General features: G+C 42.0%; 1 protein-coding gene across 1 annotated transcript; it reads left to right on the top strand.

The window, feature by feature from the left end:
• Positions 1-1,901: 1,901 nt before the first annotated feature.
• On the top strand, positions 1,902-23,665 carry ppl (periplakin). Its single transcript, XM_031871071.1, has 22 exons — positions 1,902-2,145; positions 5,873-5,972; positions 6,802-6,956; positions 7,379-7,499; positions 8,279-8,404; positions 8,539-8,580; positions 9,478-9,639; positions 9,757-9,864; positions 10,381-10,476; positions 10,602-10,724; positions 10,874-11,020; positions 13,625-13,776; positions 13,886-13,995; positions 16,399-16,556; positions 16,695-16,873; positions 17,751-17,889; positions 18,790-18,983; positions 19,121-19,271; positions 19,371-19,454; positions 19,557-19,673; positions 20,366-20,458; positions 20,546-23,665. Exons 1-22 carry the CDS (start codon positions 2,096-2,098, stop codon positions 23,216-23,218), a joined length of 5,280 nt encoding a protein of 1,759 aa, XP_031726931.1. The 5' UTR covers positions 1,902-2,095; the 3' UTR covers positions 23,219-23,665.
• Positions 23,666-27,011: the final 3,346 nt, after the last annotated feature.

The following is a 27,011-nucleotide window of genomic DNA, read 5'->3' as shown; positions in this document are numbered from 1 at the left end:
ATGGCCGATTTCTCTTCCTTCCAGCTGATAACAGCCTCTCCCTCCATGGTTGAGAGGTCATGGCCGTCAGCCCAGATGTTGAATGACACTGTTTCATTCCACCAGAAAGGATGGAAAGAATGACCCTGTTTGAAGAAGACTCCACTCTTGACAGTCCTGGAAAGCTTCAACAGGTTTACATTGAGGTCTACAAGAAGACAGTGAAGATTTGTTTTAATTGTTATGAATTAAAGAAACACAAGGGCATGTTCAGACTGTCAATAGCTCTCCAGACAAACAACACAAATGGCTGAAGAGGGGTGGGCATGTTGCTACAGTGAGAAGATTAAACATGAACCTGGAATTCAAGTTTAACGGATGATCGGATTTCAAGACGCTGCACAGTTTACTCTTTAAAGCAGGATTTTGTAGTTGTCTTTTACTATGGAGTGAACTGCTTCTGGATGCTTTGTTGGAGGGATACATTATAGGATTGGCAGAGGGGTTGGAAGTTTAGAAATTGTAACTTTTGGCAAATTAGGACTTAGGACAAACTTAAACTGGAAGTGTGTGTTGAGTCAGAAATTAGAAGACAGTCTGTTTCAACTTCTTTACCTGTTAAAAGGTTGTTGAAGGTCAATATTTGCTAATGGATACCTATTTGTATGAACCCTCTCTCCAATAGTACGGAGTCAAAGTGTTGCCAGGCACACATCATGCAAATAGTTGGAGAAAGTTAGTGACTTCCATACGTCCATAACTGGACACCCACAGTATTATGTAGAGCACCAGCAGAATGTGAGATTAGCATTGGACAGACACAGAGGTTCACCCTCACTCAGTCACAGAGTGTTGAAAAAAAAAAAAGCAAACAACGCAACATGCTGTTTAACCAAGGTAATGTTAAACACCTACAATATGTCAACAAGGCAGGTAACGCTTACGCAGAAATGGACTCTCTTTATAAGGCACGGACAAACAACTGACATCTCAGCCTCTGCTACTTCATGTTGAAAGATGTATTCTTGATCTGTCTCTTGTGAGTCCTCCATTTTTTTCTCTTAAAAAATGTTCTACTTTCAGGTGTGGAAACCGTGTGGCCGCAAAACGGGTTTAAAATGTATCTTATGTGAAAAATCTAAATGAACTGAAGGGAACTGGGTTTTATTTAAAATGCTGATCGAATCACAAAAGTAGCACAATGTTCAGTGTGAAGTCAAAGCTAGTTTGATGTCCCCTTACCTATAGTTCAGTTAGGAAATAGTTCACCTGGAGATCCTGTATCACTGTCACACACAGACACGCACACACACACACACACACATGTAGTAGGGGCAGAATATTGAGTCTGACTGGTTCAGCCAGTAAAGTCCTTTCTGTCACACCCCCTACAGAGCTAATCACCCACGCACACACACACACACACACACACAGACACAGACACACACACACACAGACACACACAGACTACGAAGGACTTCATGGATTGATCTATCATGGATAGATTCATAGTTGATCTGTATTAAACAGTAAGTGGCATCATGTCCTACTCTACACCATGCACTCTGTGATGATAAGTCCACCTGTACCTGTTACATCACATCAACTGCACAAACAGACACTTGTTTTTCCTCTACACAAATGTGTTGTCACGCCCTGTTTTACATAGTTTGGCCTTTATTTGTTTGTGTGTCATAATAATAATATGCAATATACTTTAGAGACAGTTACTGTCCTTTTTTCCCTTTTTCAGGCTATATTATTTAGTAGGCTTTTAAGTTATTATTACTATTTAAATACTGTATATTTGCATTAGCGATATCAGCCCGTCTGTGTGTGCGTATATTGTGCTTGGCTGTGAGGGCGGGGCCTGGCTCTGAGGCCCCACCTGTCCCCTGCTGTCTGACAGGTAGTGTCCACAGGAACGTGGGTGTGAACACTGACAGTGAGCCACAGTGTCTGTGGGAGTGGAAGCGGTGGCATTGAGAAGGAGTGTGGACGTACACATACACACCCGGAGCAGCGGAACGAGCAGAGGACTCACTCACAGCCGAGGTTCACCTGTCCTGTTGGGATTGTTTTCTCGTCGGAAGCCGGTGCCAGGTGACCTGTCAACATGTTCAAGAAAAAGTCCAAGACCACCGCGATAACGCAGCCAATTACAAGGTGAGTAGCGGTAGTCTACGGGACAGTGGGTTTACAACGAGCTATGGCGTCTCCTGGACCCTGTAGCCGTGAGTCCTCCGGTCTGCTGGCTCCACACGTAACGTGACTCCACTGACACACACCGAGAACCAACGTTAAAACTCCGGTTTGAAGTGACCTTGCTTTGCGGTAAAGTCACTAAATACCAACATGTGCTAACTTGACACAATCTGTCAGTCCGTCTTCATTAGGAGGAACATTACGAGTAAATATGTCATCTTTGGTCACCGTTGTAGGAATAGTGTGACAAGTAGCCTATTCAAATGTATGTAAACATAATGTATACTAGGTTTAATTAACTAAACACCGTGTCGTATTTATTCATAAAGACCTCCGTCTAATACAAAACGTGGTGTATCGAGCGTGCAGATGTCGTCCTTTTTATCTTGTAACTTTTATGGTTCTTTTCTGAACATCGCGTCTCGTGGACTAACGTGGTTCATACTAATGTGAATGCACTCCCTGAATCATTTGGATGTAACTTCATTTTAAGTCCGTATCATCTGCGTTCAAGACAGCAACGAGAGGGTGTAGATGAGATTGCATAATGTGTGCTTTGACTCCAGAGAGGGTGTGGTGCTCCACAGGCTGCGCAGTAAAGTTGTAGTAACTGGTTTGTGAGGTATTCAGATGTCAGCGTGAGGAATGGCTTTCAGCCTCTCCCACCATACGAACGCACCAAGCCTACTCCCTTCCACTGTTAGTCTTTCCACTGGGTCTGAGTTCCCCCTGGAGAGGCTGGAGAGGTTAAACCATCATCCCATGGCTGCTCATTGAGCAATGCTCCATGTCACTCAGCATGTAGGGGCCCCAAAAATAACACCCTCTGGTGTCAAGTACTAGAAGATGGACTAATCTGTGTTTCAATAGGAACCCTCCAGAGAAAGGGAATGACTGCTAGTCTTTATTTATTTATCTTAAAGAATTATTACCAAGCAGGTTTGCACATACAAGGACTTTGTCTTGGTACTTTGGAACAGAACAATAAATACAGTGCAAGAGTCAAGCGACATGATACAGAATATAATACTGTAGAAAACATGAGGAATCCCATAAAGCATATATGCAGGAGGCACTTCGTTAGAGTCCAGAACAAACCATGATATATTTGCATGTTTGTGGCGTATTGGTTTCTACTCCTCAGGCAGTGAGACAAGGAGGATGCCAAGATAAGTCCTGATTATAATCACTGCTGAACACCTTGATAACCACCAACAAACGGTGGAGGAATCCTAATAATGCAGCTCCACCCTCCTCATTCTCCTCATACGGCTCTCCTTATGCAGTCTGTAGTTGGTGCATGAAAGCTGTGATCTCAGGTATCTGGCACGCTGGCAGCTAATGACAGCTTCAAGTCCAAGCAGGAGATCTAAAGATGGCTGGATCGCAAAGCCTCGGAGCTTGCAACAATTAGGTGTTTTTGTGCTAGTCTAGATCTGTTACAAAAGAAATTATAAGACAGGCACAAGGAGGCACTATGTTGTACATTTCCTCTCCTTATACAGACATGGATGGACCGGGCCTCCTGGGCACATGCTGAGGGGCCCAATCGGTCAGGGGCCATTGTCTCATACTCCATGTATCTGCAACATATGGCTGGGACAGAGCAGGACTGGTGTTGTGCTGTGGGGCTCACTGACAGCAGAAGCCCCCCACACCCTCTGACATAACGCTGGAGCTTTCTGCTTCTAATTTCACCCTCTCCCTGTGGGAACATCTGAGTTGTGTTTCTCAAGCGAACGCTCCAGAGCCAACACAACCGCACTGAAAACATTGAGTCCGAGCCAGTGAGCCTCCCTGGAAACTATTGACAGCATGTTTGTAGCTCACAATACATCGTAGAGCAGGTAGGATTATTGGTGCATTGGTTTCAGACGCTTGAGTCTGAAAAGCAGTATTCTGGTACTGGGATTCAAGAAAACAGTGTTTATTATTCTCTTTGAACAGTCGGTAGGATTGCTTAACACTCAACAGACCAATGCACAGTTAGTTTTCATCTGGTCTGAACTTTCAAACAAACATATCTGCTTTGAAAACCACAAATGTTCTATGCTCCCACAGATATGTGTAAAGCAGCGCTTTGACTTATTTCACCCTCTTCAGGGTGTTTTTTATTCGGATGGGCCTCGACAGACTAACTGGCAGCTGCTGCAGCACAGCTCTACACTACCTGTTCACACTTGTTTGTGTTTTCACTTCAAACCTGCTCTGATATTATTTCATTTCAAAACCAGGGGCTTTGAAATGAAAGTCAGCGTCCAGTGTTCGTTTGGCAGATGTTATGTAACTTGTGTGTGTGTGTGGGGAGATGGATGGTGGATTTGAATTGACAGACATGGACTCTTTTTGCTCTGTCTATCACCAGCGAGCGCACACAAGCACACACACACACAAGCACACACACACACACTCACAAAACAAAATCACGTTTGGAAGGTAATGACTTGGATGGTATTTGCTTGTGTTGGAGTTAATGTGTAACATTAATGTCATAACATTTATTGGTATCATGTGACATATGAGGGGTGCTGTAAATAATTTGCAGCGTTAAATGGAATTTCCCGCCAAGAATGTATTTGAATAAAAAAAGCAATGCTTGGAGTTTATAGAAAGTGAAATGAGGGTAATGTGGTTTGGAAAGGGAATATGAATAGAGCCCACGAATACTGGATACCAATAAATCATAGCAAGTCTGATAACAATATGTAACACAATATTGGATGACCAACCCCCACATTAGTTTGGTAAAAACTAATGTGCGACTTTTTGCAGTGAAACAATAAAGGTGGCAGTGCTCTCTGGTGGGCAAACTGTGAAATTGAAACTCTGTTTCGAAAGGACCTCAAACATATCTGAGACATTAATGTAGACGCCTTATATTTTTACTAAATCAGCTTATTTATCAGACAGGCTCTAGGACCACACTGCTCTAGAAGTTGTATATATTATATGACCTGTACCCTCTGTACGCTAGGAGTGATGCTTCACACGCTGCTCTTTGGCACACATCAGAGTGAGTGATGGTCTCACGGTGATTGGATGAGATGTGTCTGCTAGTTTCCTTTTCAGGAATGATGTCAACCTGTTTCCTGTCAGCCTCTCTGCTCTAAATGAAGAAGTTGTTCATTCAACATATCACAGTCTCGTTAATCTGTGACTGATGCTTGTTGTTTTTAAGTTTGGCAGCTATGTGCATACAAATGTTTGAGTACAGTAGTAAACAATTTATTAACAGTTTATCGTTGGAAAAACATTGTAACATTCCACATTAAGAATATGTTAATGATAATCAAATGAGTTGTTAACCTTTGAGAAATCTTTTTCTAAACATACAGATGGACGAGTAAGCAAAGATTAAGCATCGACGAAGTATTAGCTGTCGAAATAATGTTAACCAATTATTAACCATTAACAAAATGTTACAAACATTTATCTGTTAGATGTTTTACAAAAGTTTTCTTAAAGGTTTAAAAATCATTTAGTAATCATTAAAAAAGGCTTAATGCTCTAATGTGTGCAACAATAAACTGTAGCATTACAAATAATTATTCAACATGATCAATTATCATTTCATTGTTTGTTAACAGTAAAATAACGATAAACTAAAGTTGAATGAACTATAATGTGTTGACGTGTTAGTATTGGTTATTGTGTCGTGTTAGCCTGATGAGGTCCGTTTGTCTTCCAGCGCTCCGTCCACAGAACTGAGCACTCTGATCGACAAGCTGCAGAAGAATGCTGATAAAGTGGAGAAGTACAGCTATGACATCGAGCAGAACCTCAACAAGGTACAGTCTGATAACCAGATACACAGTTAGAGAGAAACCTCTCTATATACAAATACCTTCAGATGATAGAATGACCAGGAGAAGCAACACTGAGTTCAACTAGTGCTGCAGTGTTGAGTAAAGAGGATTAAAGGCCACCATGATCAATTGGTGCAATGCTCTTTATGTATTTCATGTGTTTTATTTTTGGGTCTGCAGTTATCACGTTAAGATGAAATAAAATACAACAATTATCCGTTTCTTTTTAACTCCCACTGAAGGAGAGGTCGGAGCGTCTTCAGCTTCTGCACTGTGACGTATTTCACAGTGAAACAGAATATTTGAGGGGCAGATTCAAATCAAATCCTTTGCATTTGATTGGGTTATGTTTAGCTCCTGAGAGCAGGATGACTCATCAAACATCAGAAACTGTAACAGACGCTAAAGACGCTCTGTTTCACTGGGACTTTGAAGGGTCGTGTTGGTTTTGTCTCAGTAACATTCCTACATTTATTCAAAAAGTACTACAGTAATTAACAGGTGTTGCACTTTCATAAAGTTGGAAGACTTTCAAGAGACTTATTTATTTTTAAAAGACTTGAAGCAGCAGCCCTAAAACTCCTGACTCAGAACCCCAAAACACAGAATCCTACATTTCCCATAATGCCTTTCATTAGACCCTTTCATTCCTATAGACCCTTCCTGATTTGTAAACACACAGGTCTCTTAAACTCTACACCTGCAGTTTGTGATGCAGTCTTTCTGTAGTCACCCAGCTCACGCTGTTATAACTCTGATTTGTCTGACTGCACCTGATTGACCTTCCTACGTCCACTGTGTTTTTCTGCAGGATGTGAGTAAGATCAACGAGGGGAAGCAGCCTCTGTATCAGGATGATACCAACAAGAGAATCCTCAGCTCTCTAGAACTGCTCACCAGCCTGGATGAGGACGCCGTCAATGCCAAGCGCCTCCAGCATCCGCAGGCCGAGATGATAGAGAAGGAGTGAGTAGAACCCCGCTCCATACTGAAAGGCTCTATGTGATATCTGGACTAACCTGTCCAGAAGACGTCATGTACGTTTGTGTCAGAAAGCTGCATGGAGGACGTGTTGTGTTTCCGTGACCTGGGGAAATTAGAAATAAAGGCCTGTTTCTCTACATGTAAATCCACCAGTATTTTAGAATCGAGCAACGTTGTTGTACTCAGGAAATTGATGCCGTGGAAATGTACATAATGGAGTCATTACAGTGCAGGTTATCCCCCCATACCAGCTTTTATATGAGAATTCACTGTACATTGTTGAATGTTATGGTCAAAAGAGATTAAGTTCAGAAAAAAATATTGCAATTATTTGTACTCATAGAAATAATGTATGTGTGTATGTGTGTGTGTGTGTGTGTGTGTGTGTGTGTGTGTGTATTCAGCATGAGGCAGCTGCGTGAGAAAGTGCTGAAGCTGAAAGAAGACCATGACCGTATCTACCACCTGACCCGCACTGAGGGGAAGCCCAGCATCAACTGGGGCAACATGATGGATGAGAAACTGGTAGGAAGCAGACCTGTACCCTCACACAGGGTTCCACTGTGGACCTGACACTAAGATCACACTCAGAACTTGTCGTATCTACCGTATCTAACCCAACAATGCGGAGAAGGAGAACAAATCGGCAGATGCATGTTGATATGGCTCGTTAAGTCACTCCTCTGTACACTCTAACGTGGTTTCTCTTCATTCATCACATTTCTTTCAAACTTGAAGCACACACCCTCTCAAACGTCATACAGACGTTAACACCATCTTGGCTCCAAAGTGATTTACAAAAAGCAGATTAGGTCTAAAGTCACTACATTTACCCATCAGCAACTCATGACACCAGATGTCAAACTGATGCCAGAAATGTATTGTAACAAGGAAATTATTCCTCAATTAGATATTGATACAGCATCACATGCAGTATGTGGAACTGTCTCATACTTTGCTAACAGGGAATCAGTTTCAAAAGATTTTGATACTTTGATACTTTCAACTTCTTCTGCTGCCCCCAATAGCTAAGAAGAAATAGGGGGTGATGAGAAAACCTAGTCAGTAGGTCAAAATATGACCAAGTTAAGAAGATGCCAAAGCAGAAAATAAACTGTTTTCATATGTATTCACATGAGAGCATATAGGTGTTTGACATATGTGGATTGTTACATACTGTCCATAGTGGAGGCCCTTGGCTCTTATACTATCAACTGCTATTGACTTTCAACATATACAGCTTGACCAAACTGTCACTGTGTGGTGGAGGGGACTCAAATGTGTTATTATGTCTCTCTGCCCAGGACAACCTGAACAACAAGGGCTTTGGCCAGGACCTGCCATCTGTGGAGAACGAGGTGGAGGAACACAACATCTTCCACAGTGAGGTGGAGGCTCTGGCTCCTCACATCTCCACCAGCGGAGACAAGGTACAAACAGAGAGTCAGAAGAAGCAATGTTTAAGTCAGGCCTGATGTTTCCTGACACATAAAAGAATGGTCCCAGAGGGGGCACACAGCTTATTAATCAAACATATGACCCTCATTTTTGTCTTGGTCTGCAGGAATACGTCAGTAGCCTCCAGATGAAGTACGCCAAACTACTGGTAATTAACCACCACACCCACATTCACTCTCTGAGCCCACGGGGGTGCTTTGTGTGTGTGTAAATATCATTCTAATCAGCATAACCTGTGACTGGAGGCTGGTCTTATATAAAGACCTCTTCCGTCTCCCATCACATCGCCTTTAGCCCTCTGGGGACTGCAAACAAAACACTTCACTGCAGGTTTACCGTATCACACCGAATGTGTCTTCACCAGTGTCAAAGCTGAAAATAGTCCCCAACAAATACACAATTTCCTCCTGTTTGAGAAACAGTTGAACTGAAGCGGTCTGCTGTTTTAGCAAACCACCAAGCCTTTAGGGAATAAAACTTCATATTTGTGAACTATTTAAAAAAAATGTACATCTTCAGCAGGAACCAATGGACTTAGGGCTGAGTGCCACAGACAGACTGGATTTCAATGGATTTGTATAAAATAAAAATAAAAAAGAACATAGAATAATGCCAGCCTTATCCTTCAAGTGAAAATTGAATAAAACGGTTTAAATATATCAATACAAACAGCCACAGTGATGCTGCATTGTTATTGTTGTGAAGCTGTTTTGCTGGTCTGCAGCTGCTTCCAGCTAACAGCCCCACAAATGAGCAAATCAATATTGTGTATTAAGTATGAGGCAGCTGCACATAACACATTGGTCACATGTATTATAAACATACTGTATTACACTGCTGTTGCATTGCAGAGGAAAGATAAAGGGCTGAAGTCAACTAGTTTTTATGGTTTCATTTTTCTACAAACAAAACCATATGCCGTTAAAATATTTTGAAAGACTTTTCTAGATATTTCTATCAAAATATATTTTCCTCAAATGAATATTGTTAGCTTAGAGCAACAGCTTCCAGGGAATCCAAGTCATCATGTTTGTATGCTGGTTAGGCCACTTCCAGCGCTCGTCAGCGCAACCTGCTGAGCCTGCGGGACTACATGCAGCGCTGCACCAATGAGCTGTACTGGATGGACCAGCAGGCCGAGGAGAGGTCCAGCTATGACTGGAGCGACGCCAACCTGGACTACCCCGCTCGCCAGAGGCAGTATGAGGTAGCCAACGCCACACAATAACAAGCTACATACTGTATATCAAATGAGCATCAGTGCATGCACCAATGGACACTAACACATAAATAAATGTGGTCCACGTCTGTCTTGCCTCAACAGAACTTCATTAGTAAATGTCTGGAGTCCAAGGAGGCCTCCGTCACCAAACTGAATGAGGATGGAGAGAAGCTGATTGCTTCTGAGCATCCAGGGAAGAATGTTATTGAGGTACAGGCTCATCCATCCCTGTATGAATTTTAAATAGTCTTCCCTTTTCACTTCCTGCTTCAGCAAAGATACGGTGTTCTGAAAAGACAAACAAGTGGTTATTGTAGTTTGGCTGCTCACCAACACGGCCGGCAGTTGATGCTGATCCTGTTTTTAAGTTTTCTTTACTATTAAAGTAATCCAGTGATAGTTGTCTATACATCCATGAGTAACACAATCCATTAATACTAACCTTTTTTTACATTACTAGGCTCAGATGGTGTCATGATTCTTATATTCCTGGAACACTTCTTAATATTGGAAATACACACACAACTGAAATCTTTACGTCCAGCCTCAAAGACAATAACCAGTGTGTGTCCAATATCTGTTGTTACTTCATACACAGCAGGCTTTTAACCTTGCCTTGAAAACTGTACAGCGCATTGGTTAACTTTTTAAAAATGTGCCTTGAACGCAAAATGTCTTCACTGTATCTTTACTGATCAAGTGCTCACACACTTCGTTGTTTGTCAGGCTCACATGGAGGCGGTCCATGCTGACTGGAAGGAGTACCTGAACCTGCTCATCTGTGAGGAAAATCACCTCAAACACATGGATGAGTACCACAAGGTAAGACACAGGGACAGATGAGCACTCACAGGGACGTACACATTTCACACACACACACACACACACGCACACACACACATTTAAACAGGTAAAGCTTATCTGTGTATGTGTGTGTGTGTGTCCAGTTCCAAAAGGAAGCGCGTGACACTCAGGACCTGCTGAAGCGGATGGACACGGACCTCAACCAGAAGTACAACCCAGAGTTCAAAGATATGTATCAGACAGAGGGCCTGATAACGGAGCTGGATGTGAGTGTTCTTTAATACTGACAGACTGAACCACTGACTCCTTCTACAGCACTAAAACATATGCTGACTGTATGTGTATCTGTGTGTGTGTCTGTGTGTCTGTGTGTGTGTGTGTGTGTGTGTGTGTGTGTGTGTGTGTGTGTGTGTAGGACCAAGCTAAGGCCATGGACCACTTTGATGAACGGGTCAAGGCTCTTCAGAAGCGCAGCCTGCAGGTTTTGCCTCTGAAGTACCGCCGGGAAACCCCCAAGAAGATGCTGCCCATTGAGGCTCTGTGCGAGTTTGACACAGACAGCGTATGTAGTGTGTGGTCGAAAGCTTATAGGCTGTGTAGCTGCTATTACTTAGCATTTGTTGCTCATTAATAAATGTGAGAAACTAAAATCCTCTACTTCAGGGACTTCTTGATTCTTGTGAATCATGAAAAGGCTCATCTGGTTCATCCTAGGACACGACGAGGATTAGTTTAAACTAAGATTAGATAACTAGCCAAGTTACGTTACAGTATTTAGGAACTTACTTTGTGTGTATGCAGCAACATTGTTTCACATATTTAAATGTTGTATTATTAATGTTGTTATTTAGGGTGTCACAATTTTGATTCTAAATCAAGAATTGATCAAAATAAGCTTTTGAATTCAAAATCTTTTTTCTCCTACTTGCATGCGTCAGACGGGTAAAAACACTTGAAATAAGACTCAGCGTTACTACCGGTAGCCTGCCACTGCACTTCTTGTGACCTCATGGCCGGTGTACCTCGTAAACTCTGAGAAACACCAGCTGTTGTTAAGTATCCTCCTGCCATCTAGTTTATTTTAGTTGTGTTGTTATTGACTTAGTGATCATGATGTCATACAGAATCCCTCTTTAAAGAAGAATTGCTGAAAAAAAACGTTAAATTGAAAATCAAATCGTAACCTTAAAATTCAAAATTTGATTATAATTTGGTGTTCAAAGGTCACTTTGATCTCACATAACTTTGGCCCATAACTCAATTTCACACAAATGTCTAAGTGATGACATTTTGGGACAGACATGTAAGTAAACAATCCTAAAATAGTGATTTGATTGATGTCTCAGCAAAGAGCAGCAGGAGTAACTGTTCCTCTGGTCAATAGGTTTATGATCCACAATCAAATCACAATTTCAAGCTTATCCAGTCATCTGATAACAGAACAATCAAGAGAGTTTCAACCATTTGCGATTCCCTCTTTGGAAGTTTTCTCCTAACTGCCTTATTTCCTTCATCTTTCTCATCTTATTGCCTCTCTGTGCTGCAGTGACCCCATTTCAAATGAAAACACTTTATTTTTGTGCCATATTTTCTCTGTCACTGGCTATCAGTCTAATCCCAGGATGTTCTCAGCTATGAGAGTGCCTGACTAAGCACTCTGTCTTTGATTTTTCTAAGCACTAGGCCTGTAACTTGTTGGTTTTGTGGTGTAATGTATTCAAATCCCTTCAGTCGGGAGCTCAGGCTGACACTCTGAGTATCTCATATAAAACCCCTCAGGATGAGAACACAAGGGATTGGAAGAAGTCTGCGCTTTGACTAAAGAGCCTGTGGAGCTCTTCAGTTTAAGTGTAGCAAAGCTCATCGTGTGTAGGTTGTCTCTTGACCTCGCTGATTTCAGGTTCTCATTATTGCCCATCATGTGCAGTACAAAATGCATAAGGTTAGCTCACTAGCAGACCTATATCTATATCCTAGAGCCCAGCAATCCCTTTCAGGGGGGCATTTTATTTTGAATTAGTTAATAGCACTGATTGTCCTGATGTAGGACACAAATCCGTTTTGTCAGGTTCAAAAGGCTTTGTCTGTTTGCAGAGGCACGTAATCTAAACACTTGTAAAGAACGATGTTGAGCTTATGGAGAGCCATCTTTTTACTTTTGGCAGATGACAGTTTGTTGTAGCATTACCGCCCTCTACTGTATAGAGCATGGAATAACTATGTTTTATGAACTTAGTTCAACTATGAACTAAGTTTGAATATATACTCTATATACATGTTTTAATACTTTTTAAAATTAATTTCTTATATTATGTTGCAAATTGTTTCATTCATTTACTTCACCCAATGTATTCATGTGCTTGTTTATTTCAAAATATATGAATTAATTTGATTCATATCTGACAGCCTCTTTTAGAGTCTTAATTTCCTTCCATCCATTATCTTCCTGTTACGGGGGCCGGGTCGTGGGGCAGCAGGCTTAGCAGACGTCCCTCTCTCCCAGCAACATTTTCCAGTTCTGCTCTGCTCGTGTTCTGGGTTTACCCCAGTTCCTCTTTCTGTTGAACCATCTCAGCTGGCCCCTTTCAATGTGAAAGAGCAGTGGCCCTACTCCGAGCTCCTCAGCTCAGTCCGCTTGTATCTGTCCATCACTCACTCCATTTTAACCTCACTCATAAAACAAGACCCCAAGATCCTCCCTCGCTTGCGGTAGTGACTCACTCCCAACCTGAGGGGCACAATCCACTGTTTTCAGGCAGGGCCTCAGACATGGATGATTAATTTCAGTTAAAATTATTTCTAACTGATTTTTAAAATGGAGCTTTCAGATTTGTGTTACCACAAACGTATGTGTCATTCTACCAGATGCAATCTTACAAATCATTTGTTGCCAGCAAAAGATAAAACCAAGACATAGTCCTGCACAGAGCAGCAAGAGCTCTGATTGCCAAAGACTCCTGATAACACACAATGGTTAGACAGAGCATACCACAAAGTAACCACAAGTCAAATGTAAAAGCCTCTTTACATTAATTCAGTTATTCCTATTAAAAGGCAATAAGTAATCTGTCAAACACGTTCTGAAGAAAGCTGTTTTGTTGTCTAGAATGTGACTGTTTGAGAGGAAAGTACTAGATGACAGATTGTAATTGTTGGACATTTACAGGGGCAGATTTTGCGTGGGGCGAGTTACACTCTGCTCCGGAACAATGGGACCAAATGGGATGTAAAGGATGCAGCTGGACATCAGTTCACTGCCCCGGCCGTCTGCTTCATGATCCCCCCCACTGCCCCCGAGGCACTGGCAGTCTCTGACAGGTGAGTGTGTATGAACACGTACAAGAACAACGTTCACTGGATGACAAACTCCCATTACATTTGATTCCAGTGCAGCTTTAACAGTTTTTTATGTTTTGTGTGATTGCAGCCTGGCAAACCAGCAAAAAGCTGTCAAGCAGAAGGTGGCGAGCAGCAGTGCAGCTCTGCAGAAACGCTTCGTTGAGCTGAAGAAGGAGAGCGGGTCTGGCACAGCTACAGGTACAGAACTGTGCTGCAGCTGTTAGGACACTCATCATGTCTTCACATTTCAAGCTACTTGATTTATTTGTTGCTCTGAGTAGATTTAACATGCTGGGGCGTCATACAGCTGTGTTTCTAATGAGAAATCATGGGTCGATTTACACAAATCAGGATTTGAGACTGTTTCATACTGATCAGTTAATATGGTGATCTGGGGATAAAGCCAGGTGTTCACTGTGTGATCATTTCATTTCGTTTCACAATGCGTTGACATGAGGTCCTCAACCTGGGTTATAATATTATTATTACGTGAGCCATGATTCAGTTATATTGTGCTAAATTAAATTACCACAAAGCCACAGAAAACTTTGGGCTATAAAATATTCCAGATTGGGAGGCTAACAGGGATGGTTAATCCGGCCACGAGGCTGTATTAATAAACACACACACACCCACAGTGAAATCAACTAGAGTTCCATCAGAAGGCCGGATTACCAACCAGGCCCCAGTTAGCTAATGTCATAAACAATATGAACATGGCTCAGCACGTGTCAAAACAGTGTGCATAAAAGACTAACATATGCAAAATGAAATGTTGTTCAGGTGAATATGGAAGCAACATTTTCATTAGGTAAATCTGTTTTAGCTAGGAACATAACAATCAGTTTGTAATTGAAGTACTGTTGGCATTTAAAGGATACGTCCAGTTGATTAGATCTTGGATCATAGCACTTGGATTTTATTTTCATATGTTTAGCCATCATTTTTATGTTGGTACTGATAATGTCGTACTCGCCAAGTTAACTGATGAGATCTGGAAACAGCGTGACATCTCTTAAAACGACGGGATAGACACACAAGCTGTCAGATGATTAGACAGGTTGGATACAAACCATAGACTGTATGAAACTTGGATGTATAGTCTCCGTGTTTCTAAAGAGCCATTATGAGGCTCATAGTGGGTGTGCAACAGCTAGCAACCTGAGATGGCATCCACCTGTCAATCACAGAGGCCACGCCCTCAATTGTGCAACTTTATGCCTTAATACAATTTAAATGAGGGAGTTATACAAAAACGTTATATTATTTATGGAGACCAGAACCGTTTTATGTTCCACGCTGTAAATTGTAACACTGTAAAAACAGTTTGTAAATGTTTATTTCTGCTGCAAAGTTACTCATTTTAGCATGGAAGTCTATGGGGATTGACTCGCTTTTGGAGTCAACCTCAAGTGGCCATTTGACGAACTGCAGTTTTTAGCACTTCCGTGATGGCTTCATTTGTCACCACAGGAGGTTGCCACTTGATTAAAAAAAAACAGATTAGTCAAACTTATTTAGAAGAAGCTAGGGCGAAAAGGTAAAATGATTACCAAACTGTTGTAGTAAACATCCATCACAGGTACTTAATGTAGATGTACACACTCAGTTTTCCTGCACAATGAGGGATTATTATCAGGGCTGGACTGGGTTAAAATAATTGACCCTGGCACTTAGGCCCCGATTGGTTCACCACAATCGATTTCACCCCACCCATCTTTGTTCTTCCCTCTGTATAGCCCAATGACTAAGAGGGAATCAGTGACGATTGAAAAGAAACATGATAAATATCTTCATAAAGTGTCACTGCAAAATTGTATACTCTGCTGTGATGAACGGGCTTTCCACACAGATGTGGCGTAGCCAGCCAGTGGGAAGAAATAGCCAGCTAGGGAATCCAGAAAATGTAGTAGTGAGTTATTGTAAAGAAGGATTAGGTTTCTAGTGCGTTTTAGCCCACATACTATGTAAATAGCTATTACTAAATAACACCATGCCTACTGCTGACTGATCAGAACTTTTGTCATTAAGACTCATTCGACCTTATTTATCATTTTTATTCATTGACACCTCAGTATAAGGTTTATCAAGACATGCCACAATGATGGCCAATAAAGTTCATTCATTGATCCGTGTATTTATAGGACATATAGAGCATAAGGGGGCGGGACAGATGCAGACAGACAGGCTTGTCTCTCTATCATCATCACCCAGTGTATATTTAGAGAAAAACAATGGGCCGATCTACCTGCTTTATTGGCCGGTTGGTAAGACGAAAAAGCATGGTGTTAGCCCCAAAGGCACGTCGACCCAGCAGGAATGTACCCGGTCTGCCAGATTGCCAGTCCAGCCCTGGTCAGATCGACATATCAGATGTGCTTACTTTCAGTTTGACCACCAACGTTTCTTGTTAGGTCAGACTTTTCTGTCGGGATGTCAGTGTGTCCCCAGATCTCAGCAATTACTCTGTAAAGTACAATATGTTGATGTCAGACAAAGATTTCACATGTTTAAGGCCGACCAGAGCTGTCACTATGTGCCACTGAAGAAAATAGATAAAGCCAGATAATGAAGCTTATCATGTTGTGTGTGTGATCTTAGACAAACAGGAGCAGCAGTGCCGCCAGCTGATGGCCGGTCTGGACAAGGTTGCCAATGACCTGGACAAACAGGAGAAGAACATTTATGCTCGAGTGCGCCCACCACTGGAGCAGAACAGGCCACTGCAGGACAGCGCCGACCGCATGCAGGATATGAGGGTAATGACTTCCACTTCATTCTGTTGATGGATCCAAATACGGTTTCACACAACGCCTACATCTCTCAATTAAGCTCAAAAAGCTTAGAGAGAGTATTCATGCCTTTTACAACTCGCCAACTCCGACTGTTCCCTTCAGGACATTGCTGCTGCTGTCAGTAAGATTGAACCAGAGAAGTCCTCTAAAGTGCAGGAAGCAAAGAGCTTCTTGGTCTCAAATCCAACTTGTGCCAGCGCTCCTCAACTTCACAGCAAGGTGGACGAAGCAAACAAGAAGTACACCAAGATCGAGCAGCTTCTTCAGTGCTCTCAGGAGAAGTATGCGGCTTGATTTGTGTCTCAGTGTCTCCTCTTCTGTGGTAGTTGTGATTGTTTGAGAGTAGTATTCCTTAATGGGCAGGTCCATTACTATTATTATTATTGTTGTTTATAGGTTTGTATATCATTCTCTAACTTCTCAGTGGTGACGTACCTATGTTTTAGCATCCCAAGCCCTCCTATAAATATTTTCCCATGTGACCTGACATAGCTTTCTACATGACATCGTACACATGTATAGATGTAATTCTTATCCATAGTCAGTGTATTACCTACAGTAGTTAGATGGCGATCAGCACACTCCCAGTCAGAGACACACATTAACACAAACAAACTCGATGGATGCAGTAACCTCTGTGCTCCGCAAAGTAAAATGGAGTCTGTGGCTTTGAATAAAGTATAGATAACGGTGTCTGATCCACATCGGTAAGGGCTATCTGACGGCAAGGAAAACTGGTGCAAACATTCTGAACCTATCGTACACTTAAACTGATATTGATATTTCTTTTGGTGGCTAAGATACATTTTTCTGCGGCTCCCATCCACAGCCACTCTACCTCGCCACCAAACAGCCATTTCCAACGGGAAACTGAAGTAGTTATATTGCTCTCTTTAAAGACACTAGATTCTATTTACAAAAACATTAATTTTACCTTGCAGAACAGATACATACAAACCCCACTTCCTCCAAATTAGTTTCAGTCATTTCAATAATTTCCCAACTTAGCGCAGCTAACAGACTGAGCTATTCATAACCTTACGGATGAGCTTACTTGGGTAAGCTACGACACTGCTTTTTGCTGACAGCGTTCCTATTTTATTTGTCATTCTATTATATACATATCTACTCACAGAATAACTGCACTTACCTTTTTAGACTGAAGAATTCCAACCAGCTGGAGACTTCCATTCAAAATGGAAAGACTTTACTGTCTACCTACGAGAACAAGCTGGCCAGGGAGGAGGTTGCTCCGTCTGACATCAGCTCACTCGAGAAAACACAGCGGGAACTTTCAGTAAGATACCTCTTTTATTCTTTGGCACACATCATAATGGCTCTGTTTGAAAATGACATACTGGCAAATGAAACCTTTAAGATCCACCATGGTGTTTTTGATCACTAGTACTGCTATGGAGCAACGTATTGATCAGCAGGTCCCATTTTGTTTGTATCCTGTGCATGCGCACAAGCACGCACCAATACACATGATGGTTTTGTGCTGTTTACACTCAACTAAACAAGGAAGAATATTCCAAAGATCAGCTTTGCGATTATTTTTTGTGGAAGATATTTCAACATCAACTTGATTATTAATGAGGCAAAGCGGGTAACTGATCTAAAAACTGCATATTTGCTGCATCTCAATGGGTTCCCACACAAAGTTACAATATTAACTAAGATGGGTCCTGTATTAGATGGTTTTGTGGCCCCTCCCTAGCAGGTTCCCTATGTCAAAATGTAGCCTTAAAAACTTCATCATTGGGCATCCTGATCAATCCAATTGATACAATTGCAAATAAAGACTAATGTGCCAAAAAATCATTTCGAGAAAATTGTTATTTTAGTTCATATTGTGCTCTCATATTCCCAAATAAAGCATTGCTTAATCATTTTGCCACTCATTTATTGACATATTGAAACCTTGGGCAAGGCAACAGGTGTGGGATCAATAAGAGCCCCCTAACAAGTTCATACAGCCATGTCCCTGATGTATACAAGTAAAAAGATGCTGTCATCATCACCAAATATTCAGTATAAAATTTGTGGAATTATTGCACTCATTCAAACATTTAGCAAGTGCTAGATGCAAAGGCCCCAATGCACTGTGCTTTTATCATTGACTTGTCTGTATTATTCTTTCCTGAAGAAAACATTACTGTGTATATTGAATTAGTCTGCCTTGCTACTATGGTAGGATACTGCATCCGACTTGAGGTCCAAGAGGTCAGTTATCGCTGAGTCGGAGCAGAACCTGCGTTCGGCCAAAAGCAGCTGTGACAACATGGCCAACAAATTCCAAGAGCACTGCCCCGACATTGAGAGGCAAGAGGCTGACGTCCAGAAGCTCAACAAGCGTTTCGACAACCTCAACCGGCAGACCGACGCCAGGTGAGAGGGTCAAGAAAAGGAGTCAGTAATAATCAATAATTATTGGAAGAAATATTGAGTAAAATAGCACAAAAACACATATCATATAGTCCTATATATAGGATGTGTATAATGATCTCTTTTGCTGTGTGTTACAGGTCTCAAAGCTTGCAGAGAGCTAAGATGTCGTACAACAATTACCGCAATGATTATGATAATCTGAACAGCTGGTTGTCTCGTGTCCCAAACTACGAGCCCCGTGAAACTGATGACACAAAACAAGTGGAGACCAAGCTGAAGAATCAGAGGGTGAGAGTGATGAGCAACAGGGCGATACATACTCGCATATGCATTTTCCTGGTGTAGAGAAATACTCTTAAAACAACTTCTCTGTTTTCTTCTTTTCAGAACTTGCTCTCTGATATTGCAAGAAAGGAGTCTGACTTGAACAACGTGTCCAAAAATGCCCAGCTTTACCAACATGCTGTCAAAGTAAGATATTCATTGATTTTTACCACCACATCACTATCTTTAACTTGCAGATGTGAAATAAGATGATGGTTTTATAAATGGTTCACTGGTTCTTCTTTGTAGGACTACGAGAATGAAACGGAGAAGTTTAGATCCATCCTTGACCTTGAAGATGGACTTGTACCTCAAACATACAAGAGGAACAGACTGGAATCACCTGCATTGATAGTCAAGGGAGAGGTGAGGCACACCAGCTAAGCTTTTATGACATGTCACTGTCAATTTTGTCAGATATCAGACATGACTGTAGTGAAATAAGCAAGTACTTTAAAGTACACAGTAAAGATATACAACCTATCTCTGTCTTCTCCATCCCTGCTTTCCATAACCTCTCCCTGTTTCACGCATGTGCCTAAGTAAACTAAAACACAGCTGTGCTAGCTCTTTCTCAGCATAGATTAGACATTGAATCCACCAACACACATTTAAAGGGGTACTTTTAGTTTAGCACATCCATAATGTTGTGGAGCTTGTGAGAGACACATTAAAAAAGAATAATCAAACCATTAGAGGTTGAGATATCCAGACTTTTAGTCCCTGGTCTGAATCATACCCCCAGAAACCCAGGATCCCACATTTCCCATAATGCAACTCAATAGTGTTTTTTTATTTGACTGATACATGTCCACATCTTTCAACTATGCACTCCAAGTTTATAACACAGCCTTTCTGTTGAGGATTTAAAGCCAAAATCAAAATAACTCAGGTGACATCACCATGACATCATCAGGGTTTCAGGGTTTTTTCTGACTTTTTCTGACTTTTCTTTAACGTATGAATTAGCAGATAGTTTTCCCAAAAAGGCTGTGAACCACTGACTGAAGTATCATTTACTGTATGTGATCTCCATGTAATTTCAATGTTGTTTTTAGGAATCCGCCATTGAGGCAAGGTTTACCGAGGTGAATGCTGTGAACAAGCAAAGGCTTCAGAATCTGGAGTTTGCCCAAAGTCTTCTCAATCAGGTGAAATATTTACACACTATAATAATAATAATAATAATGATGATGATGATGATGATGATGATGATGATGATGATTTACCCTTGACAGCAACCTCAGGCCAATATGATTCAGTCTACAAATGTCAAGTCAGTCCATGCTGCTGCCCCAGGAGAAGAACCTTGGAGAATCAAGAAGCAGCTGGAGGATGAGGTCCAGAGGAGGGAGCAGCTAGAGAGAGAAATTGAGACTATCCAGTCTGACATCTATGTCCTTGAAGGACAGAAGCCCCAGGACACAATTGTCAAGAAGGAGCTGATCAAAAAGGTTGCTGACCCCCAGCTGGACGAGGAAGTCCATAAGGTCCAACAGAAACTTTCAGAAGAGCGCCGCACTACCCATGTCCTGGTGAATGACCTTGAGGTACTAAAGTTGAAGTTGCGTGGCCTTGAGACAGAGGTCAAAGAAGGGGCACAGCAATACACGGTCAAGGAGGTCTTGCGCATAGAAAGAGACCGTGATCAGGAGGAGGAAATGCGCAAGCTTCGGGAAGAGCTTGATGAGCTAAGAAGGCAGAAGTTGATGAAAGACAATGAGCTGATTCAGATAACAAAGCAGGTGACACTTCTAGCTGAAGAGAAGAACAAAGAACAGGAGGTGATCACTGAGGAGGAAGTGATTAAAGTGCAGAATGATCCCCAACTCGAAACAGAGTACCGGGTGCTCCTTGACCGGAGACAGAAGGAAATGGATGGCAGGAAGCAGCTGGAGGATGAACTGCAATTTCTTCAAGAGAAGCTCCGAAGGATGGAGAAGGAAAAATCAATGGCCGAGGAGAAGATTTCCATCAAAGAGGTTCTGAAAGTAGAGAAAGATATTGCCTTTGAAAGGGAGGTAGAAAACCTCAAAAGGCAGTATGAAGACGAGAAGGGCAAACGAAGATCATCACAGCGAGAAAAGGCTGACCTCCAGAGGAAAATTTCCAGCCTAGAGGAGGAGAAGTCCAAGGTTGTTATTCAGGAGAAGGTGCGGGAGATCGTCCGCCCTGACCCCAAAGCTGAGAATGAGGTGGCCAATCTCCGGCTTGAACTTGTAGAGCAACAGAGGCGTTGTAGGGATGGAGAGGTCCAGGTTAGATCACTACAGGAGGAGCATACCATGCTGAGGAACAGAGGACCTCAAGTGGAGGTCAAAGAGATCATCAAAGAAGTCATCAAATACAAGACAGATCCACAGACTGAAAGAGAACTTGAGAGACTTCGCAATGAAATCATAGATAAAACACACCAGACTGAGAAATCTGAGATGGAAATCCGCCAACTTCGTGATGAAATTGTAAGATGGAAGGACACCAAACCCCAAGTGCAGACTAAAGAGATAGTCAATGAAGTTCTGCAATACAGAGAAGACCCCAAGACTAAGGAGGAAATTGATATTCTCAAAAGGAAACTGGCTGATGAACAACAGAAACGCCTCGACCTTGAGAATGAACGGTCAGGCCAAGAAGAGAAGATCAGACTGAGGAAAATCGATCTGTCTCAGGTCCGCGAGAAGTTTGTTCAACGAGAAGTGGTCAAGATGGAAGAAGACCCTCTCCTCAGATCAGAGTGCAACAGCTTCTCACAAAATATCAGCAATGAGCAAAAACAAAAGGAAAGCCTGAAAACTGAGCTCTCCCAACTGCAGAGACAGAAGTCTGACCTTGACCTGCAACTGGAAGAACTGGAGCGTGAGCGCAGGGCAAGGCGTGATGCAGAATTGGAGATCCAAAGGCTTCGGGTCAGACTTACTGAGCTGGAGATCCGAGACAAAGAGAACCGTGAGAAGGTGACTGTCAAACAGAAGGTAGTCCTGCAACAGGATCCCCAACAGGAGAAGGAACACTCCATTCTCAGACTACAGCTTGATGAAGAGAAGCACAAACGCACTCTGCTCGAGAAAGAGTTGAATATCCTCATCCAGCAGCAGCTCACCCTGGAGAAGATGGATGTGAAGGAAAGAGTTGTCCGCACTGAGAAAGTCCAAGTTGAAAAGGACCCAGAGGCTGAGATTGAGATTGAGAACCTAGGAAGGACTCTGGATGAAGAGAAAAGGAGAAGGAGAGAACTTGACCAGGAGTTGGCCAACCTCACCTCAAGGCTCTCTGATATGGAGTTCACAAACACCAAATCTTCAAAAGAACTGGAATACATCCGTGATGAAAGTGGCCGTGTGCAGCAAGAAAACCAAAGGCTGCAGAATGACATCCGCAGGCTTCGGGCTGAGATCGAGATCACCAGCAAAGAGACTCGTATTATCACTGAGTCTGCACCAAGGGAGGAAGGAAAGAACCTGGAATTGAGGCTTGATTCACTCCAGAAAGAACTATCAGAGCTCAGGGGCATAACCGACCAGAAGGATGACGAGATCGAGAGGCTTCAAAAGAACCTGGTGGCAGTGAGAATGAAGAAGGAACAGAGGGAGAGCCATCTGCGTAGGTCTATCGTGGTCATTGACCCAGATACAGGCAAGGAGATGCGACCAGAAGAGGCCTTCAAACTAGGGCTGATTGACTGGAAGATGTTCGTCAACCTGCAGAGCCAGGAGTGTGACTGGGAGGAGATTACGGTGAAGGGCCCCAAAGGAGAATCCTCAGTTCTTCATGACAGAAAATCAGGGAAAAAGTTCTCCATCGATGATGCATTGCGTCTCGGGCACATCACTAATCGCCAGCTTCAGCAGTACATAAACAAAGAAATATCCATCCAGGAGTTTGGCGTAATGGTGTCAGGCAAAAGCAAGTAAACGCAAACATGCTAAGGAAGAGGATTTTTCAGTTGTTTCCTCTGTTGCATCTCTGTTGTTTAACAATCTCCTTGTGTTTTATTGTACTTCCACTCTGACTTTAATACTATGGTGACTTGGCATTACTGTAACGATGATTACTAATTGTATTTATTTGCTTATGAATATTCAATTTAGTGGTACTGGCATAAATATATGGATTGATGTTAGTATTATTATGGCCAACTACATAACAATTTATGTGGTAGGAAGAGTTTGCTCAGCCAGGCTTTAATTTCTTACACCGGGTACGAGGGAGAGGACATATCTTTGCATATCTTTATTGGATATTGCCATTGAAATTCACATGGGTACTAAAAGTTTCATTTGGTTTTGTGGTTTTCCCAGGTTTACTGGAACAGATGTTTGCTCTTTAATCTTCAATAAAAGTCAAATCAAACTGGAAAATGTTTTTTGTGTAATTTAATTCTGTATGCTATATTTGATGATGGAGATCCAATACAGAGCATTGCATATCTAAAGTTGTGTGAAAGTGTTTGCCCCCTTCCTGATTTCTTATTTTTTTGCATGTTTGTCACACTTAAATGTTTCAGATCATCAAACAAATTTAAATATTAAACAAAGATAACACAAGTAAACACAAAATGCAGTTTTTAAATGAAGGTTTTTATTATTAAGGGGGAAAAAAATCCAAACCTACATGGCCCTGTGTGAAAAAGTGATTGCCCCCCCCCTGTTAAAACAAATTAACTGTGGTTTATCACATCTTTGGAAAGCTGAGTTCAATTTCTCTAGACACACCCAGGCCTGATTACTGCGACACCTGTTCTCAATCAAGAAATCACTTAAATAGGACCTGCCTGACAAAGTGAGGTAGACCAAAAGATCCTCAAAAGCTAGACATCATGCTGCGATCCAAAGAAATTCAGGAACAAATGAGAAACAAAGTAATTGAGATCTATCAGTCTGGAAAAGGTTACAAAGCCATTTCTAAAGCTTTGGGAGTCCAGTGAACCATAGTGAGAGCCATTATCCATAAATGGTGAAAACATGGAACAGTGGTGAACCTTCCCAGGAGTGGCCGGCCGACCAAAATTACCCCAAGAGCGCAGCGACGACTCATCCAAGAGGTCACAAAAGACCCCAGAACAACATCCAAAGAACTGCAGGCCTCACTTGCCTCAATTAAGGTCAGTGTTCATGACTCCACCATAAGAAAGAGACTGGGCAAAAATGGCCTGCATGGCAGAGTTCCAAGACGAAAACCACTGCTGAGCAAAAAGAACATAAAGGCTCGTCTCAGTTTTGCCAGAAAACATCTTGATGATCCCCAAGACTTTTGGGAAAATACTCTGTGGACTGACGAGACAAAAGTTGAACTTTTGGAAGGTGTATGTCCCATTACATCTGGTGTAAAAGTAACACGGCATTTCAGAAAAGGAACATCATACCAACAGTAAAATATGGTGGTGGTAGTGTGATGGTCTGGGGCTGTTTTGCTGCTTCAGGATCTGGAAGACTTGCTGTGGTAAATGGAACCATGAATTCTGCTGTCTACCAAAAAATCCTGAAGGAGAATGTCCGGCCATCTGTTCGTGACCTCAAGCTGAAGTGCACTTGGGTTCTGCAGCAGGACAATGATCCAAAACACACCAGCAAGTCTACCTCTGAATGGCTTAAGAAAAACAAAATGAAGACTTTGGAGTGGCCTAGTCAAAGTCCCGACCTGAATCCGATTGAGATGCTGTGGCATGACCTTAAAAAGGCGGTTCATGCTCGAAAACCCTCCAATGTGGCTGAATTACAACAATTCTGCAAAGATGAGTGGGCCAAAATTCCTCTACAGCGCTGTAAAAGACTCATTGCCAGTTATCGCAAACGCTTGATTGCAGTTGTTGCTGCTAAGGGTGGCCCAACCAGTTATTAGGTTTAGGGGGCAATCACTTTTTCACACAGGGCCATGTAGGTTTGGATTTTTTTTCCCCCTTAATAATAAAAACCTTCATTTAAAAACTGCATTTTGTGTTTACTTGTGTTATCTTTGTCTAATATTTAAATTTGTTTGATGATCTGAAACATTTAAGTGTGACAAACATGCAAAAAAATAAGAAATCAGGAAGGGGGCAAACACTTTTTCACACAACTGTAAATAGAACAGCTCAGTGATGGCCCTGCACTTAAAGCTGATGTTGTGTCACTATTTGTAGGAAATAATAATAATAAAATTAATGATAATAATAATAATGAGAGACTTTATTCATACAGCATTCATTTCAAAACAAAATGTCAAAGTTCTCTGTAAAATGTAAAAATGTCCTGTTATCCTAGTATATTGTAATTTTAGCGTTCCATGGTTTGATTCCAGCCAGGGACCCTTGGTTGTATGTCTTTCCCCCTAGAAAAGTGCACTCACACACATATACTGATCTACTCTCAGAATAATTACTTCGACCAAAGGACCCATAAAGATGTCTCACTAGTTGGTGGCAGTAAGTCCTCTTTAAAAGAGCTGAAAGTAGAACCAACCAGACTACAGCTTGTTCAATCATAAGTTCAAATATCAAATGCAATACAGTTTTTATTTTTTATTTTTATTTTTTACGATCGCTAAAATGCATTAGTCAAAACTAAAGTCACATTGTAAAAACTCTTCACACAGTCAGTGAAACAGAAGTATATGTGGGGTCTGTGCTGGAAGTATAATTCATTTTCTATTGTTCACGTTGTATATATGTGTAAAATATGATATCTGCGCAAAATATATACTTTTCCTGCACGTCCCCTCCTGCATGTCTCAGCAGCTCTGGGGTGCTGGAAAAATCGCCCACAGGAGGCGGGTCTGTGAAGCAGTTTAGCCAATTGCTGATTAAAGATATGAAGCTCCACAGTGTAGTAAGTAATACTCTACTGTGAATACATTCAGACTTCACCAACGTATTACACCCCACACTACACACAGACACACACACAAAGTCTACACCACAGTGTAGTAAATCATACTCTGCCACCTGGTGGTGGGACACAGGTATGGATGCTGGACTCGATAAATCCGCCAGCCTCACAGGAAGAGGACCAGGGACAGAGACCAGAGACAGAGACCAGGGACCAGAGACGGAGACCAAAGACGGAGACCAGAGACCAGGGACCAGAGACAGGGACCAGAGACAGGGACCAGGGACAAAGACCAGGGATAGAGACCAGTCTCTCTATCTCTGTCTGTATTTGCAATGTTGTGTCGAAGATACAATACAGACAGGAACATCTTGAAGCAAAAAATGTGTCATGGGACGGAGGTGTAGTTTGGAGGGTGTTCTTGCAGTGGACGAAGAATGGCGTGAGTGCTGCAGGGCACTGTTGGGATTTCGTAAAGAAACGGGATTAGACCGTAGGATTTTTTTCAAAAATAAATATTGTTATTATTGTTATCCTTTAGAACAGTGATGCAACTTGTACTCTGAAACTGCACACCCCGGTACAGTAGGTGGCGGTATGCACCTATTCAAGTTGGTTGCGATCCGCCAATTAAACTAGAAGAAGAAGAAGCGAGGAACATGTGATTAGTGGGTGTGTGTTGTCTTCTCCCCTCAGTCAGTGCGACGTTTTATTAAAGTTGTAAGATGGCGACGGTGCATCTGCGGATCGGGGATCTGGTGTGGTGAGATAACCTTTAAATATTGTCCAACGCTGTAGCCTCCAGTCCTGCTAAGTGGTCTTGCGTTGCATAACGTAGTGATTGATTAAATCGTTTAAGGTTAATGTTTCATGTTGGTGTTAACGAAGCGGTAACAGAAGT

The sequence above is a fragment of the Anarrhichthys ocellatus genome, unplaced genomic scaffold, assembly GCF_004355925.1.
Source record: "Anarrhichthys ocellatus isolate YVR2014 unplaced genomic scaffold, GSC_Weel_1.0 scaffold56, whole genome shotgun sequence".
Taxonomy (NCBI): domain Eukaryota; kingdom Metazoa; phylum Chordata; class Actinopteri; order Perciformes; family Anarhichadidae; genus Anarrhichthys; species Anarrhichthys ocellatus.
Note: the sequence above shows the minus strand (reverse complement) of the source record. Positions and strands in the feature narration are given on the sequence as shown.

What these genes read in the sequence shown, in the direction of transcription:
- ppl (XM_031871071.1), top strand. Translation starts at nt 2,096, where the DNA reads ATGTTCAAGAAAAAGTCCAAGACCACCGCGATAACGCAGCCAATTACA. An exon ending in ATAACGCAGCCAATTACAAG is followed by an intron (nt 2,146 to 5,872) that starts GTGAGTAGCGGT and finishes TTTGTCTTCCAG; the next exon opens with CGCTCCGTCCACAGAACTGA. An exon ending in AAACACAGCGGGAACTTTCA is followed by an intron (nt 17,890 to 18,789) that starts GTAAGATACCTC and finishes CTACTATGGTAG; the next exon opens with GATACTGCATCCGACTTGAG.